The sequence below is a fragment of the Mesoplodon bidens genome, assembly GCF_964165515.1.
Source record: "Mesoplodon bidens genome assembly, chromosome: 18".
Classification (NCBI taxonomy): domain Eukaryota; kingdom Metazoa; phylum Chordata; class Mammalia; order Artiodactyla; family Ziphiidae; genus Mesoplodon; species Mesoplodon bidens.
In genome coordinates this window covers 46,352,504-46,369,020 of record NC_138175.1, presented here as the reverse complement: position 1 = coordinate 46,369,020, position 16,517 = coordinate 46,352,504, and the positions used below count along the sequence as shown (strand labels likewise).

Genomic DNA, 16,517 nt, shown 5'->3' with positions numbered 1-16,517 from the left:
AGTATTAGTTGACTGATACAAGGGGGTTATTTCTAGACTCTCATTTCTTATACATGGGTCCATGTGTCTATTTTTATGCAGATACCACACTATTTTGATTACTGTAGCTTTGTCCTATAGTTTGAAATCAGGAAATGTGATGCTTCCAGCTTTGTTCTTTCACAAGATTGCTCTGGCCATTTGGGGTCTTCTGTGGCTCCATACAAACTGTATTGGGTTGGCCAAAAAGTTCATTCTGGTTTTTCCATAAAAAGATCACTTTTTCCTGTTTCTGTGAGAAAAGTCTGGGAATTTTGATAGTGATTGCATTGAGTCTATTGATGGCTTTGGGTAGTATGGACATTAATTCTTGTGATCCATGAACATGGGATATCTTTCCATTTATTTGTGTCCTCTTCAGTTTCCTTCATCAACATCTTATATTTTTCAGTGTCTAGAGCTTTCTCCTCCTTGGTTAAATTTATTACTAAGTATTTTTGTTGTTTTTGATACTATTGTGAATGGGATTGTTTTATTTCTTTTTCAGATATTTTGTTGTTAGTGTATACAAATACAGCTGATTTCTGTCTGTTCATTTTGTGTCCTGCAACTTTACTGAATTCGTTGATTAGTTCTTACAGTTTTTTTTTTTTTTTTCGGTATGCAGGCCTCTCACTGTTGTGGCCTCTCCCACTGCGGAGCACAGGCTCCAGACGCGCAGGCCCAGCAGCCATGGCTCACGGGCCCAGCTGCTCTGCGGCATGTGGGATCCTCCTGGACTGGGGCATGAATCTGTGTCCCCTGCATCGCCAGGCGGACTCTCAACCACTGCGCCACCAGGGAAGCCCCAGTTCTTAACAGTTTTTTTGGTGGTGATTTTAGGATTTTCTATATATAAGATATCATCTGCAAAAAAAAAAAGAAGACAGTTTTCTTCTTTCTTTCCTATTTGGATGTATTTTTTTCCTTGCCTGATTATTCTGGTTAGGATTACCCATACTATAATGAATAAGTCTGGTGAGAGTGGGTACCTTTGTCTTGTTCTGATCTTAAATGAAAAGCTTTCAACCTTTTACCATTGGATATAATATTGTTGTTGGCTTATCATATATGTCCTTGTTTATACTAAGGTATGTTCCTTCTATACTCAGTTTGTTGAGAGTTTTTATCACAAAAGGATGTTGTATTTTGTCAAGTGCTTTTTCTGCATCTATTGAAATGATCATATAATTTTTGTCTTTCATTCTATTAAAGTGATGTATCACATGTATTGATTTGCATATGTTGAACTATCCTTGCATCCCAGGAATGAATCCTTCTTGATTGTGGTGTATGATCCTTTTAACATGCTGTTGAATTTAGTATGCCTGTATTTTGTTGAAAAATTCTGCATCTATATTCATTAGAGATATTTGCCTATAGTTTTTCTTGTAGTGTCCTTATCTGCCTTTGGTATCAGGGTAATGTTGGCCTTGTAAAATGAGTTTGGGAGTGTTCCCTCCAGTTCTATTTTTTGGAAAGTATGAGAAAGACTGGCATCTGTTCATCTTTAAATAATTGGTAGAATTCACCAGGGAAGCCATCTAGTCCTCGGCTTTTCTTTTTTTCGTGGGAGGGGAGGGTTTTCTCTATTGAAAGATTTTGATTACTGATTCAACTCCTTATTCATTATTGGTCTGTTCTGATTTTTTATTTCTTCATGATTCAGTCTTGGTAGGTTGTATGTTTCTATGTTTCTTCTAGGTTATCCACTTTGTTACCATATAATTGTTCATAGCTGTCACTCATGGTCATTGTATCTGTGATATCAGTCATAATGTCTCCTCTTTCAGTTTTTATTTTATTTATTTGACTCCTCTCTTTTTCTCTTCTTGATGGTGTCCTTAGCACAGTTAGTAAGATCCGCTTCTCTGTAACATCCTCTGACGTTATCTGATGCTCTCTCAGACTTTTCAGTGACACAGCTCACAGTTCAGTACTTTGGATGTGATGAGAGAAAAATGACACTCTTTGGCACCATCCCACATAGCTGGGAAAGCAGGGTACTCACACATTCTTATTTCCTTCATGAATGAAATCATGGGCCAAGATTTCTCTTGGCCCTAAGCTGTGTTGCCTTGGTGGAGGGGTGAAGTAGGTAAAGTCAAACTGCTACTCTTACCCTCTCTGATGAGTCCAAACTTGTATTTTTTGCTCCACTGATGTACTGGAACTTCTTGGCTGGAGACGTGTACTTTCACAAAAGCTCTGCCTTCTATTGGGTGCTTATCTAAGACAGTCATTTTCTGGGGGCTCCTGGACCATGGCCAAGAGAGGCTAGAGTCAGTTCACATGCCTCTCAGGGTCTATAGCCAGGACTGAGGTCTCTATGCTTATAACTTAACGTGTGGGTAGGCAAGACTCCTTCTGAGTCCCTTAGGATATGGTGCTGGACCCCACAGTTCCCACAAAGGCACTTTTGTCCATGGATGGATGCCAAATTACTGTTTTTGCCGTGGGGCCACTGCAGAGGGATGTCTTATTTTGCCATGATTGCTTTTGGTTTCTTAAGCCTGATTGTTTACAAGTCCTTGATCTTCAGCAGAAAAGGGCTCCAAAAGAGGAGTTTCCATTATTCCCACAGCATACTCTCAACTTTAGTGGATGTTCATGGTCATAGGGTCCTTTTAGGACCTAGAAATAAATTATCAGAAACATTTTTTATGAGTTAGCTCCTGGTGATTTCCTTTTATCTTACCCCATCTCTCATAGAAATTCCTCAAAGTATAGGAAATATGGACAGCTACCTTTGTTCCAGTGCTGTTGAAGATTTTTTTCTTATGTTTATATTTTCGGGGCATTTTGGTTTTTAACTAGAAAAAGTGCATTTGATTTATATGTTCAAATCACACTTCTTTGAAGAAATTTGTTACCAGTCCCTCATTTCTGATACTTTAATCTTTCTTGGTACTGTTTTCTCACAGTTCTGGTTGTAATTCAAGTTCAGACCATTTAAAAAAAACTTCATTAACTAATCTTTTTTCTATATCTGTTGGTGTTTGTAAGATTCTATTTGTGGCACTCTTTTTTCAGTATATGTGAACTCTGAACAAAAATATATCCAGTTTTTGTGGCTGCAGACACCTGTTATAGGCTTATGAACAATAAATCCTCATTTTCGATTTAGATTTCTTCTGATCTCATGAACAATATGTGCAACTGCTAAATCAATGAATATCTCTGTTTGGATGTTCCTACTATACTTCAAAGTCATTCTCTCCCCATTTCTGCTTCCATCCAAATCCTATTTTCATTTTTTCATGTACCAACGGATCACAGGGATCTAGTGAGTTCCCAGACCAATGAACTTGAGTAAAGTTTTGTATTCCCCCAGTTTTTACACTCAGTATAAATTAGTACCCATGATCTCTTTAACTCACAGTAGTTATTAAAGATGTGTGCTTGCTAAGTCAATGAATGAACATAAACTGACAGGATGTTGCTAAAATGATATTTTTCTTTCAGACAATAACAAAAACAGGTAAAATTTATTTTATAATCTCTTATCTTTGTGTACTATCAGAACAAGTTTCAATATGTTTTGTCCACTACATCTAAGATGGATGACTCCAGATTGAGTGGGAATATGTTGTTACAGGAAACAGTGACATTCAAAGATGTGGCTATTGACTTCACTGAGGAAGAGTGGCAGCAGTTGGATCCTGCTCAAAGGAACCTGTACCGGAATGTGATGCTAGAAAACTATAACAACTTAATCACTGTGGGTAAGAGTAGTTTCCTATATAACTCAAACTCTGGGAGTAAATTACCTTTTTTCCCCCCAGTGTTTCTGAAATGTGTGGAACCTTTAAATGTTAGCCTGAGTTTGGCCTTTAGGTGCCTTTGCTCACATTCATGTGCATGCTGCAGCTTTCAAAGCAAAATGTCATCCTTGGTTATGTTTCAAGGGGCAGTATCCCTAGAAAACATAGTTTTCTTGTCCTTCAGAAAGCCTGGTTTCCCTGGGCCAGCCTCAGTTCTTGAATGATTGTTCCTAGTATTTATGCCCAAATCTTATGTCACTTCCCTTTGGCAGGATGTCCATTCACCAAACCTGATGTGATTTTCAAGTTGGAGCAAGAAGAACCATGGGTGGTGGAGGAAGAAGTGTCAAAGAGACATTGTCCAGGTTAGTGGGAAGGAGCCATACAGGTGAGGAGGGGCCAGGGCCCTTTAATTGTTAATCTGTAAGTTTTTGATCCCTCTGAAATGTTCTTCAAAGTTATTTTTTTAAGGCCATAGAACTTTGTAGTTACAATTGGTGTGAAATTTTTATATATGTAAGATGTCATTTCTAGATAATATTCTTAATTTCTTTCCTCAGAACCTAAAAGACCAGTTAGCTTTCTTACCTGTGTGCTAGACATCAACATTTCCTAATTCATTCCCAGCTTTGCTTTGGTAATCATTCTGGTCTTTCTGCCCACCATTTTACATAGGCTTCTTTCCTTTTATGTTCAGATATTTACAGAATTGAAGTTGTTTAAATAAACTTGTTGACATTTAGAGTCCTTTACTATTTTCTCTTTTTCCTTCCATTGTAAATGCTTTAGCATCATATTTTGTACCCGTAGTCACACTTCCCACTGTAATTTAGCTTTTGCTCTCATACTTCAGTAATGGCTACAATCCTTTTACTTCAATAAAAGTTTTAAAGTCAGTGCTGCTTTTCTGTTATCTCCCATTTTCTGCTACATTTGTCATGTATATATGCATGTTCTTGTGTGTTTTTGATACATGTGTATACATATGTATAATGCATACACATATATACATATACATACATACATTTTTAATTTGAAAGATATTGTGATGTCTTTTTTTGCTCTTCAAGGAGATAACAATTTATACTTCTACTGACAATTTCTGCAACTTAGTCTATTAGCATTCCTTAAATCTTTGCCAGTTTGATAAGTGAGAAATAACTTACTATAGTTTGAATTTGCATTTCCTTTATTATAAATGAAGGCAAGCATCTTTTCATATGTTTAAAATCTATCTATATTTCTTTTTTATGAAGTTTGTGTTTTATGTCCCTTTTTTTCTGTTGAGTTCTTAATTTATATGAATTCTTAACATATTAAGGTGATTAGCCGTTTCTCTTGTTTTTCTAGTATTTTTTTCCGGTCACTCATTGCTCTTTAAAGTACTTTTTGCTGCCATTAAAGTTCACATAGTTAAAATAACAATCTCTTCTTACAGGAGATTTATCATATGATTCTTTTTCCTTTTGTGTGTATGGGTGAATATTATTTACATATTTCTTAATAATGAATCATACTTACATTTTTGCTATGAATTTAAATATCCTAACTCTGTCAAGCTTTGAAGTCAATGTTACACTGGTTTTGTAAATAAAATTTAGAAGCTTTTCTTCACGTTCTAGAACATTTATATAGTGTTGGCATAAAACTCCCGTAAAATTTTTATTTATCTTACCTGTTGAACTATTTGGACCCTGCAGATTTTTGAGGGAAGTTTCTTTGACAGCTTTTCTCCATTGTTCCTTTTATAACTGTTCTATATAGATGTTTTTGTCTCTCGGCAATAGTTTTTGATAATAGGCTGTAATCTTCCAGAAAGATATCCATTTTAATCCTGGTTTTCAAATTAATTTTCACAGAGTTGAACAAAGTAATTGTCATAAATATTTAAATTTCCTCTGTATTTTAAGAAGGTTACCATATATTGATGTTCCAGGGCCATCTGTTATATTTAACAATTTGTTTCATCTGTGTTTTCAAATCTGTTTGTATAAAATTATTCATAGTGTTGTCTTCTTATTTATGTCTTCGGTAAATACTGCAACATTCTCAGCTAGCATCATCAAATATTGGCTCTTATTCATTGCCTTAACACTCTACCACTGAGACTCATATTAGATAGATGCTAGACCTTTTTTTTCTCCATATTTTTAAATTTCCTTTGCTATTTTCTTCCTTTGTATCTCTGTGTTGCCTTCTCAGTAATTACTTCAGATATATCTTCCAGTTTGCTAATTCTCTCTTCAATCATGTTTATTCATCTTTTTAACTCATCCACCTTTGAAAAAAATTTTAGTAGTAGTATTTTGTATTTTTTAAAATTCTTCTTCTTTTTGTTTTTTGTTTTTGCTGTGTTTTTCTCTTCTCACATCTTTCTGATTCTTCCTAGTAATTTATGTGGCTTCTTCAGCTTTGTGTTTTTATCTTTTGCTTCTTTAAAAATACTGTACATAGCTCTTTTGTATTCGGTATCTGACAGTTCCAGTATTTTAAGTTCTCAGGTTTAAATATCTTGTTTTTGAGGACTCAGTGTATTTTGGTTCTTCACATACTTGATGATTGCTGATTCTAAATTTAAATTTTTTAAATCTTAATTTGTGCTAATTCTGTTGTCCTAAATTGGGGTTGCTTTCCTCTGAAGATGATTTGCATGTGCTTCTGGTGGGTGCCAAGAGACATTACCAAGTGAGGATCAGTTGAACATTCTTTGAAGGTCCTGGCTTTTTGTAGGAATCTTAGTTGAGCTTCTCTTCTTTATTGATGGCCCAAGAGCCTTATACTTTAGTTAACAAGGCTTTGCATAGGTACTCAAGACAGATCTGTCTTGCAGGTTGCTTTCAGGTCTGCTCTCTCTCTGGTTTTGGCTAATACTTATTTTTATTTTGTTCATTTTTTGTGTGTATGGTGCTCAGGCATGGTTGTTGGAGAGGATTGCAGTGTTCTTGGAGATTTATGCTACTTCCTATAGCCCAGTGATGCTTCAGAATTTCTGCTTTATCCACTATCTTATTTTGCAATATGAGGTTACCCTACTGTAATTTCAATACTTAAAGTCTTTAAATTTTGTTAAAGTTTTTTTTTTGATGACTATTTTTAAAGCCTTTATTGAATTTGTTACAGTATTGCTTCTGTTTTATGTTTTTTGGTTTTTTGGCCCTGAGGCATGAGGGATCTTAGCTCCCTGACCAGGGATCAAACCCACACCCCCTGCACTGGAAGGCGAAGTCTTAACCACTAGACCACCAGGGGAGTCCCTAAAAGTCTTTATGTAGCCTATCTGACTCTCTTTTTTCCCCCCACTTGCATGGTGTTCATTATTTTGGATGTTTTTATTTTTCTCTTTTCTTTCTTTCTTGGTTCTGCAAGTTAATTTTTTTTAGCCCTTTTTGTTTTCTCATTGTTTCTTCCTCATGCATTTATATTTCTATTTTGAGCTCATTTATAGTTGGTATTTTCATTAAGGTTTTTCATTCATGGCAATACATTTAATCAAGATTTTCATTTACTATGTGTCAGTTGTTTTAGCTTGAATTTTTTGTCTGCTTTCTTTATCTCATTTTTCTTTTCTTTTTTCTCTTATACTTTTCTAGAGATCTGATTCCAGTACCTTCTCATTTATGAGTGAGGATAGTTCCTCCTTGACCTGATTTTTAAAGAAGGATATTGTTAGGGAAGGAAGGAAAGTTCTCTGATCTAGAGCAGGAATCTGCAAACTATGACCTGTAGGCCAGCCACTTGTTTCTGTAAATAAACTTTTACTGGAATATAGCCACAATGACTCATTTACATCTTGACTATTAATACTTTCACATTGCAGAGGCAAAGTTGAATAGTTGTGTCAAAGACTATATGACCCACGAAGCCTAAAATATTTACTATCTGACCTTTAAGAAAAAGTTTGCCAACTCTTGATGTACAGGAATGCATCTGTTCTTCATACTAAAGCCTTTTATTCTACATGGTTGTGTGAATATATTTAGGTTTTATTTCTTCTCATCCAAAAAGGAACTGCAGCTGCAAGTCTTCTCATAACTCTGAATCTTACACTCTCACCCTAACAGACTGCTTCCTAAAAAGACAGTATTTCACAGTGTTTCCTCGTTCAGTCCTGGCTTCCTTGACATACCTTGGGATGTCAAGTCTCCTGTAATCAGTCTCTACTCCCAAGTTTCCATGTTGTAATCATGGGTTAATTAATTCTGCTCTTCAAGGTGTGATATCCATTTTGACAATGTCAGCTGCTTGCTGTGCCCAAGATCAGCATGAAGAGCTGTCTTCTCTTAGAATCCTTTTTTCCCTATTCCACCCTTCACTGTATTTGTCAACGCTAACTCATTTATTATAATTGGGGTTACAGCCACCACCTAGGATCATTGAAGAATCAATGACTTTTCATTCCTGTTTGTATAGAGGAAAAGAGATCAGATACTTTTTCATTCCACCATCTTAAAACATGGAGTCTTTTCTGTCATATTTGATATTTTGATCTTGCCCTTGGAACTCTTTTACACTTCTGCTTGGATAGTACCTTAAAGACCTGATCTTACCTTCTCCCTCAACACCTTTTGCTTAATTGAGCTTTTCTGTTTCCCTGAACTGAGGGGACTCAATAGCTTAAGCTTAGTATTCTGCCTTCTTTTCTACATTTATAATCTGCAACCACATCTCTAACTTTACCTGCATTATAGTTTCACAAGAATTTTTCCTTTACTTTATTCTCAGTCTGGCAGAGAGGGAGAAAAATCTCCACTTTCCTATCTTAGAGCTAAGCAGCCACTGGGGACTGAATGTCTCACCTTTGGGTATGTATACTTTCATTTATTCTACGTTTGAGCCACTTCCTTATCTCTGAATTTCTCTGCCTGGTGTCCTTGACTCTAGAGCCTTTCTGCTTATATTTCTCAAGAGAGTAATCTCCCATCTTCTCTAGGGTGGAAGAGTGGTCTTTGTCTTTGTTAGTTTATATCTTTTTCTTTCCTTATCTCATTTTAGTGTGGTTTTGTGTAGGATCAGAGATAAATTCATGTATTTATGAGGCCATATTTAAGCATAATTTTCCATTCTTTGTTTTCCCTTTCAGTCATGCTACACAGGCTCTTCCAGTTTTATATTCCGATTCTTCTTTTTTAAAATATTTATTTATTTACTTACTTTGGCTGCGCTCGGTCTTAGTTGCGGCATGCAGGATCTTCGTTGCAGCACGTGGACTCTTAGTTGCAGCATACGGACTTCTTAGTTGTGACATGCAGACTCTTAATTGTGACATGCATGCAGGATCTAGTTCCCCAACCAGGGATCGAACCCAGGCCCCCAGCATTGGGAGCGCAGAGTCTTACCCATTGGACCACCAGGGAAGTCCCTATTCTGATTCTTTTATCCAATTTTTACCTTCCTATTGTTTGTTCTCATTTTATTAATTACTGTAGTGTTCAGAACAATTTTATTTATTCACTTTTTAAAATATATAATACATACTTGTAGTACAAATTTTTTAAAGTACAATAGGATATATGTTGAAAAGTAATTTTTCTTCTCTTACCCATGTCTTCCTCTCTGCTGGCAACCCCTAGTATCATTTTCCCTTGAGCTATTATTTACTTGCATTTTCAAACATTTTTATTGAAGCCACTTTAAGTTGATAGGTTAACTTGCAAATAATTACCATTTTTGCTATAGAATATTCTTTTCAGGAATGTGATATACCTTTTGTCTTAGTTTCCTAGAGCTGCCATAATGAAGTAGAGTCTAGAAATACACAATCAAGGTGTAAGTAGGGCAATATTCCTTCTGAAACCTACAGGAGAAGATTCCTTGTGTCTTTCAGCTTCTGGTATCCCCAGACATTCTTTGGCTTGTGGCAGCATAACTCCAATTTGTGTCTTTATCTTCACATAGTGTTCTCCCTGTGTTCTGTCTCTTTGTGTGGCATTCTTTTTATAAGAACACCAGTCATATTAGATTAGGGGCTTACCTTACTCCAGTATGACCTCATCTTAACTAACTACATCTGCAATGGCCTTATTTTCAAATAACTTCACGTTCTGAGGTACTGGGGGTTAGGGCTTAAACATATTTTTAAAGGGGGAACACACAATTCAACCTCTAACACTTTCATTTGTTCAAATCTGTGTGTGCATTTTAAAGTTTTCTTATAATTTTTAGACATTTCTTATTAAATTTATTCCCAGATTTTTCATATTTTTGTTGTCATTGTAAGTGTAGTCTTTTGTTATATTTTCTAAATAGTTGTTCATATATATGAAGGTTACTGAAACTGAATATTAATTTACTATATATAGTGAATTTAATTTTTTACATTTTATAATTTTTTAGGTGAATTGATTTTGCAAGTTAACAATTTTAGTATTGACAAATAATGTTAACTTTACCTTTCCTTTCCAAGTTTTTATACCTCATTTCTTTCTCTTATTTAATACACTACCCTGTATTGTAATAATAGTTGTGATAGTACTTATCTTTTTCTTATTCCTGACTTTAATGTGAATGCTTTGGGATTTTTCCCATTAAGAACAGTGCCAGGGTTTAAGTTGTACTGTGCTTTTTCTCAAGTTAAATAAGTGTCTGTTCCCATTTTATAAAGTGATTTTTATGGAAAATAGATGTTGAATTTTATCATCTTTTTAATATCTTTGGGACGATTACTTGATTTTTCACTTTTGACCTATTAATGTATTTACTTATAGTAATAGATTTTCTAATATTGAAACATACTTATATTCCTGGAAAAAAACAACATATATATGTCTTGTATTTAATGTGCTTTGGGGTCCCATTTTTTTCCTTCTGGGTCATTTTGATATGTAGAGTTTTTGCATTGATATTCAAAAATGAAATTGGTGTATAGTTTGCTTTTTTGGTTGTCATCTTTATCAGGTGTTGGTGTTAATACTATGTTTGTCTCACACACAAAAAAATGGGAATTCTTTTTTCTTTCATAATATTTTGTACAGCATGACAGCTGTCCCTTAGATGTTTGTTTAAATTCCCATGATAATATCTCTGGGCCTTTTCTATTTATTTTGTTTTGGGGTATTTCTTTTCATATTTTTCTGTTTATTTTGTGGAAATTGGTATTTGTTTTCTACATCTTATAGACTCAGTTTTGGTAATTTATATTTTCCAGAAAATTATGTCAAACAGTTTATAAAAGTTTATTTAAATGGAGTCCTGTAAAGTACTTTTATGATTTTTTAGCTTCCTGTTTTTGTCTTTTTCTCTATCACTATTTCTTCTTACTTTATTTGTACACTCTGAATTCTCCCTCTTATTTATCCAACAGTTTACCTTTTTTCTTCAGATCCCATTTAAAAGCAGTCAAAGCTATTCATATTCATAAATATCTGTCTCTACTCATATTTCCTTTCCTGGAATTTCCTAAAGCTTAGGAAATAGGAGATATATGTACCTGGAATTTGCTTAATAGGACACTAGGCTATAAGCTAAGAATCAATCCCATACTAGTATATTTAAAAAAAAATTTTTGATATAATATTGGAAAAATTTACAAGTGATATTTATTTGAAATTTGTTTTAGGAGAAATATGGGGGATGGATGAGCATCAGAAAATCCAGGACAGACTTTTGACACAACTTGAAGATAAATTCACAAAAAAACTGACTGAAGAAAAAGTGAATGAATGTCATAAGAAATTTGCAAATGCATTTTCTCCAAACTCAGACTTTTTTCCTTCCAGTCACAATCTCTATAAATACGACTTATTTGGAAAGTGTTTAGAACATAATAATTTCAACTATTATAATAATGAGAGAATCCTTATAAGAAAAGAACACTGTGAATATAACAAACCTATGAAATCATTTGGCAATAGCTTATACCATCTTGTAGTAACCCCCTTTAAGTGTAATCATTGTGGAAAAGGTTTTGATCAAACTTTGGACCTCATCAGACACCTGAGAATTCATACTGGAGAGAAACCTTATGAATGTAAAAAATGTAGAAAAGCCTTCAGCCAAAAGGAAAAACTCATTAAACATCATAAAATCCACAGTAGGGAGCAGTCTTATGAATGTAATGAATGTGGGAAAGCTTTCATTAAAATGTCAAATCTCATTAGACATCAGAGAATCCATACTGGAGAGAAACCCTATGCATGTAAGGAGTGTGGGAAATCCTTCAGCCAGAAATCAAATCTCATTGATCATGAAAAAATTCATACTGGAGAGAAACCTTATGAATGTAATGAGTGTGGAAAAGCATTCAGCCAGAAGCAAAGCCTCATTGCACATCAGAAAGTTCATACTGGGGAGAAACCTTATGCATGTAATGAATGTGGTAAAGCCTTCCCTCGAATAGCATCTCTTGCTCTTCATATGAGAAGTCATACAGGAGAGAAACCTTATAAATGTGATAAATGTGGAAAAGCCTTCTCTCAGTTTTCCATGCTTATTATACATGTGAGAATTCATACAGGTGAGAAACCTTATGAATGTAATGAATGTGGAAAATCGTTTTCTCAAAGCTCAGCCCTTACTGTACATATGAGGAGTCATACTGGTGAGAAACCTTATGAATGTAAGGAATGTAGAAAAGCCTTCAGCCACAAAAAGAACTTCATTACACACCAGAAGATTCATACTAGAGAGAAACCTTATGAATGTAATGAATGTGGGAAAGCTTTCATTCAGATGTCAAATCTTGTTAGACACCAGAGAATTCACACTGGAGAAAAACCATATATATGTAAGGAATGTGGCAAAGCCTTTAGCCAGAAATCAAATCTCATTGCTCATGAAAAAATTCATTCTGGAGAGAAACCCTATGAATGTAATGAATGTGGTAAAGCCTTCAGCCAAAAGCAAAACTTTATTACACATCAGAAAGTTCACACTGGAGAGAAACCTTATGATTGTAATGAATGTGGTAAAGCCTTCTCTCAAATTGCTTCCCTTACTCTTCATCTGAGAAGTCACACAGGGGAAAAGCCTTATGAATGTGATAAGTGTGGGAAAGCTTTCTCTCAGTGCTCATTGCTTAATTTACATATGAGAAGTCATACAGGTGAGAAACCCTATGTATGTAATGAATGTGGAAAAGCTTTCTCTCAAAGAACTTCCCTTATTGTACATATGAGAGGTCATACAGGTGAGAAACCTTATGAATGTAATAAATGTGGAAAAGCCTTCTCCCAAAGTTCCTCCCTTACTATACATATACGAGGTCATACAGGTGAGAAACCCTTTGACTGTAGTAAATGTGGAAAAGCCTTTTCTCAAATCTCATCTCTTACACTTCATATGAGAAAACATACAGGTGAGAAGCCTTATCATTGTAATGAGTGTGGTAAGGCTTTCAGCCAAAAGTCACACCTTGTTAGACACCAGAGAATTCATACTCATTAGGAATAGAAACTCTATGAATCTTGTGAATATGGAAAAGCCTTCGGAAGGAATTAGCACCTCCTTGCACATTACACTATTGGATCTAGAGCAGAAAACTTGAATGTGGGAAAGCCGTTTGAAGAAGTCACATTTGTGACACAGTTCTTACCAAGGTGACAAATTGTATAATGAGAAAGCTGATCGTCAAAAATCTTCAGCAGACATCTTATCTAATGATAATATTTATCCAGCATTCTCTTTAAAACCTGAAATAAGATATTTTCATCAGCATGTCAGCATGATACTTGAGCTCCTAGCCAATCTCTTAACCAAGAAAAAGAAGATTGGAGAAAAAAAACTCTTAAAATAACCTCTCATACTAGAATAGTTAATTAGAAAATATCTTGATATAAAATATCTGAGAATAAACAATAATGAATTACAAGACACATATATATAGTTATAAAACATTTTGAAGGTCACAAAAGGTCACACTTGAAATTTTGAGAAAAATAACATTTTCTGAAAAGACGACATGGTAAAAAAATACATAAATTTTCTCACAAATCACTAAGTTTAAAGTACTTCCACTCAGTTTTTACCAGTTAGTTATATTTTAAGAATTTCATGAACTGATTCAATATTTTATATGGGAATATAAAGGGCCACAAATAGCTGAAACAAACGTGAAAAAAGAGAAGATAGACTACTAGATATCATTGCATATTTATTCAAAGCTTGTAGCATTTAAACAGTGTGTTCTTTATGAGTAAATAAATCAGTGGAAACAAATTGAAGACTGGAGGAAAGACATGGGAATTTTGTGTATTATAGTGCTATTGAAATCATTGGGAAAAGGATGGCCTATTCAATAAATGGAAGATTCATATGAACAAAAAATGTTAGTTCTTTATACCATATACAAAACTAAAACCCAGATTGAAGACTAGAATATAAAAAGCAAAATTCTATGTAATGAAAAAATAGACTATAGTTACTACTTAAGAGTAACAGGATTTCTTTAAAAACACATAAATATGGAACATTCAATTCTACTTTAGTGTATTGGCTTCAGAGGCACCCACATATATGCACAGAGATGCATGTGTTCATGCATCTCTTTATGCTCACTGCATTATGGTTTGTATTACTCTAAATTGAAAAGACCATACATTTCCATTAGTAGAGGAATAGATTGATACAATGTGATTATTTGTATGATAGAACACAATATTTAAAGATACAAATTTGATATATCATTACATGGATAGATCACATAATATTGACAGAAAAAAGCAAAATGTACAATGAAACATGGTATAACATTTCTATAAATTTAATAAAACAATGCAAAGAACAGTACTGTGTATTGATCATGGATACATATATGACATTGGTTGCCTTTTAGGAAGTGAAGGCACTTGTTATATTTATCTGTAATATTTCTTTAATAAAAGAATGAAAGCAAATATGACAGTAGTAACAAATCTGGTTGTCAAAATTATGTTGTGGGTTTTGTTTTTTTATTCTCTCTTGCCTGTATTTATTGTTTCTCTAAAATAAGAATCAAATGGATAGGGACTTCCCTGGTGGTGCAGTGGCTAAGAATCTGCCTGCCAATACAGGGGACATGGGTTCGATCCCTGATCTGGGAAGATCCCACATGCCATGGAGCAACTAAGCCTGTGCGCCACAACTACTGAAGCCCATGTATCTAGAGCCTGTGCTCCGCAACAAGAGAAGCCACCTCAATGAGAAGCCCGCGCACCACAACAAAAAGTAGCCCCTGCTCACCACAACTAGAGAAAGCCCGCATGCAGCAACGAAGACCCAACACAGCCAAAAAAATAAATATATTTATTTTTTAAAAAATCAAATGGATAGAGAATACCTGGACCTGTAGAAACAATTTTAAAATGGATTCTTATTTTTGATCAGATACTAACATTTATAGAAAATATCTTTAATAATACACAAACCAAACCTGAATTAAGATAATATTTTGCTTACCCTCTCCTCATAATGTTAATTAGGATACACATCAGAAGTATACAATAGCCTTTGTTTGAGACCAATTTAAAAATTTTTCATTTTTATTTTAAACACAAGTTCTTCCCTATTTGAAAGCAGTGAAGAAACAAAAGAAGTATTCAGTTGTTGGGGTAACTGACTCTCCATTTGGAAAAAAAAATCACCTGCGTTTGGGTTGGTTCAAACTGAGGGAGAAAGACCATTCATACATACTGTAAAATGTTAATGTAAAATATCAAGCCAAGGATAGTTACCTGTATCAGAGCAGAAGCAGTTTCAATGTATTTCAACAAATCTTTCTTTGGTTTCTAGATCCTTACATGGGAATTCAAATGCTGGTGATTTTTATGTGTCAGGTAAGAGCTCAGTGTATGTGAAAGTTCACTTCTTCCTATACCACAGCTGTTTTATATTCAGGCCTTTCAAATATTTATAGAACTCATTTCCTTTTCTGTGAATAGCCCATTCACGTATTTTGCCTGTTTTTTCTACTGGGACTTTCAAAAAATGTTTTTATTTAGAAATAATTACAGATTTATAGAAGTTGAAGAAATAATAACCTAGAGTACTCTGTGTACCCTATATCCGCTTTCCCCTAATGGTAATGTTTTATGTAATTATAGTTATGTATCACATTTGACACTAGTGTGATTCACAGGCCTTATCAGATTTCACTGATTTTACATGCACTTCTGTATGTGTATCTCTAGTTCTATACCATTTTATCTAGTGTAAATTTGTGTAACTACCACCACAATCAAGATATAGAACTTGAAACACCACAAAGATCCCTTGTTCTATCCCTCTGTAGTCACAAGCATCCTTCTTTCCTCCCCCTGTTCCCCACTCCTAATCCCTTCCAACCAGTAATCTATTCTCCATAATTTCTTCATATAGGAGTGCTCTATAAATGTAATCACTATATAACCTTTTAAGATTGGCTTTTTTCACTCAACATAATTCTCCTGAGATCAATTCCACTTGTTGCAGGTACAATAATTTGTTCTTTTTTGGGTAATTTCTGAGTAGTTTTTTATAGTATCGATATACCATGGTTTCTCTAAACATTCAGCCATTGAAAGACATTTGAGTTGTTTCCAATTTGGGGTTATTACAAATCTGCTATGAACATTCTCTCGATATACCATGGTTTCTCTAAACATTCAGCCATTGAAAGACATTTGAGTTGTTTCCAATTTGGGGTTATTACAAACCTGCTACGAACATTCTCTGCCACTTTATTTGTTGTTTTGTTCTGTTTTTTTTGTTCCTCTGTTTCACTTTTCATGTCTTGCTGTGGGTTATTTGAGCATTTTTTTTAGAATTCTACTTTGACTTATCTAT

General features: G+C 34.5%; 1 protein-coding gene across 6 annotated transcripts in view; it reads left to right on the top strand.

Moving 5' to 3' along the window:
* ZNF569 (zinc finger protein 569) overlaps positions 1–14,601 on the top strand; it is a 60,235-nt gene extending 45,634 nt beyond the window's left edge. For 5 of the 6 annotated variants that reach the window (XM_081217824.1, XM_081217823.1, XM_081217826.1 and 2 more), the window contains 3 exons: positions 3,617–3,743; positions 4,055–4,147; positions 11,338–14,601. In XM_081217824.1, the coding sequence (XP_081073950.1) occupies positions 3,617–3,743; positions 4,055–4,147; positions 11,338–13,163 (2,046 nt within the window). In that variant the 3' untranslated portion in view covers positions 13,164–14,601. Of the gene's footprint in view, positions 1–3,616; positions 3,744–4,054; positions 4,171–11,337 lie in introns of all 6 variants that reach the window. The other variant, XM_081217827.1, reaches the window with a different exon arrangement.
* The last annotated feature ends 1,916 nt before the right edge of the window (positions 14,602–16,517 follow it).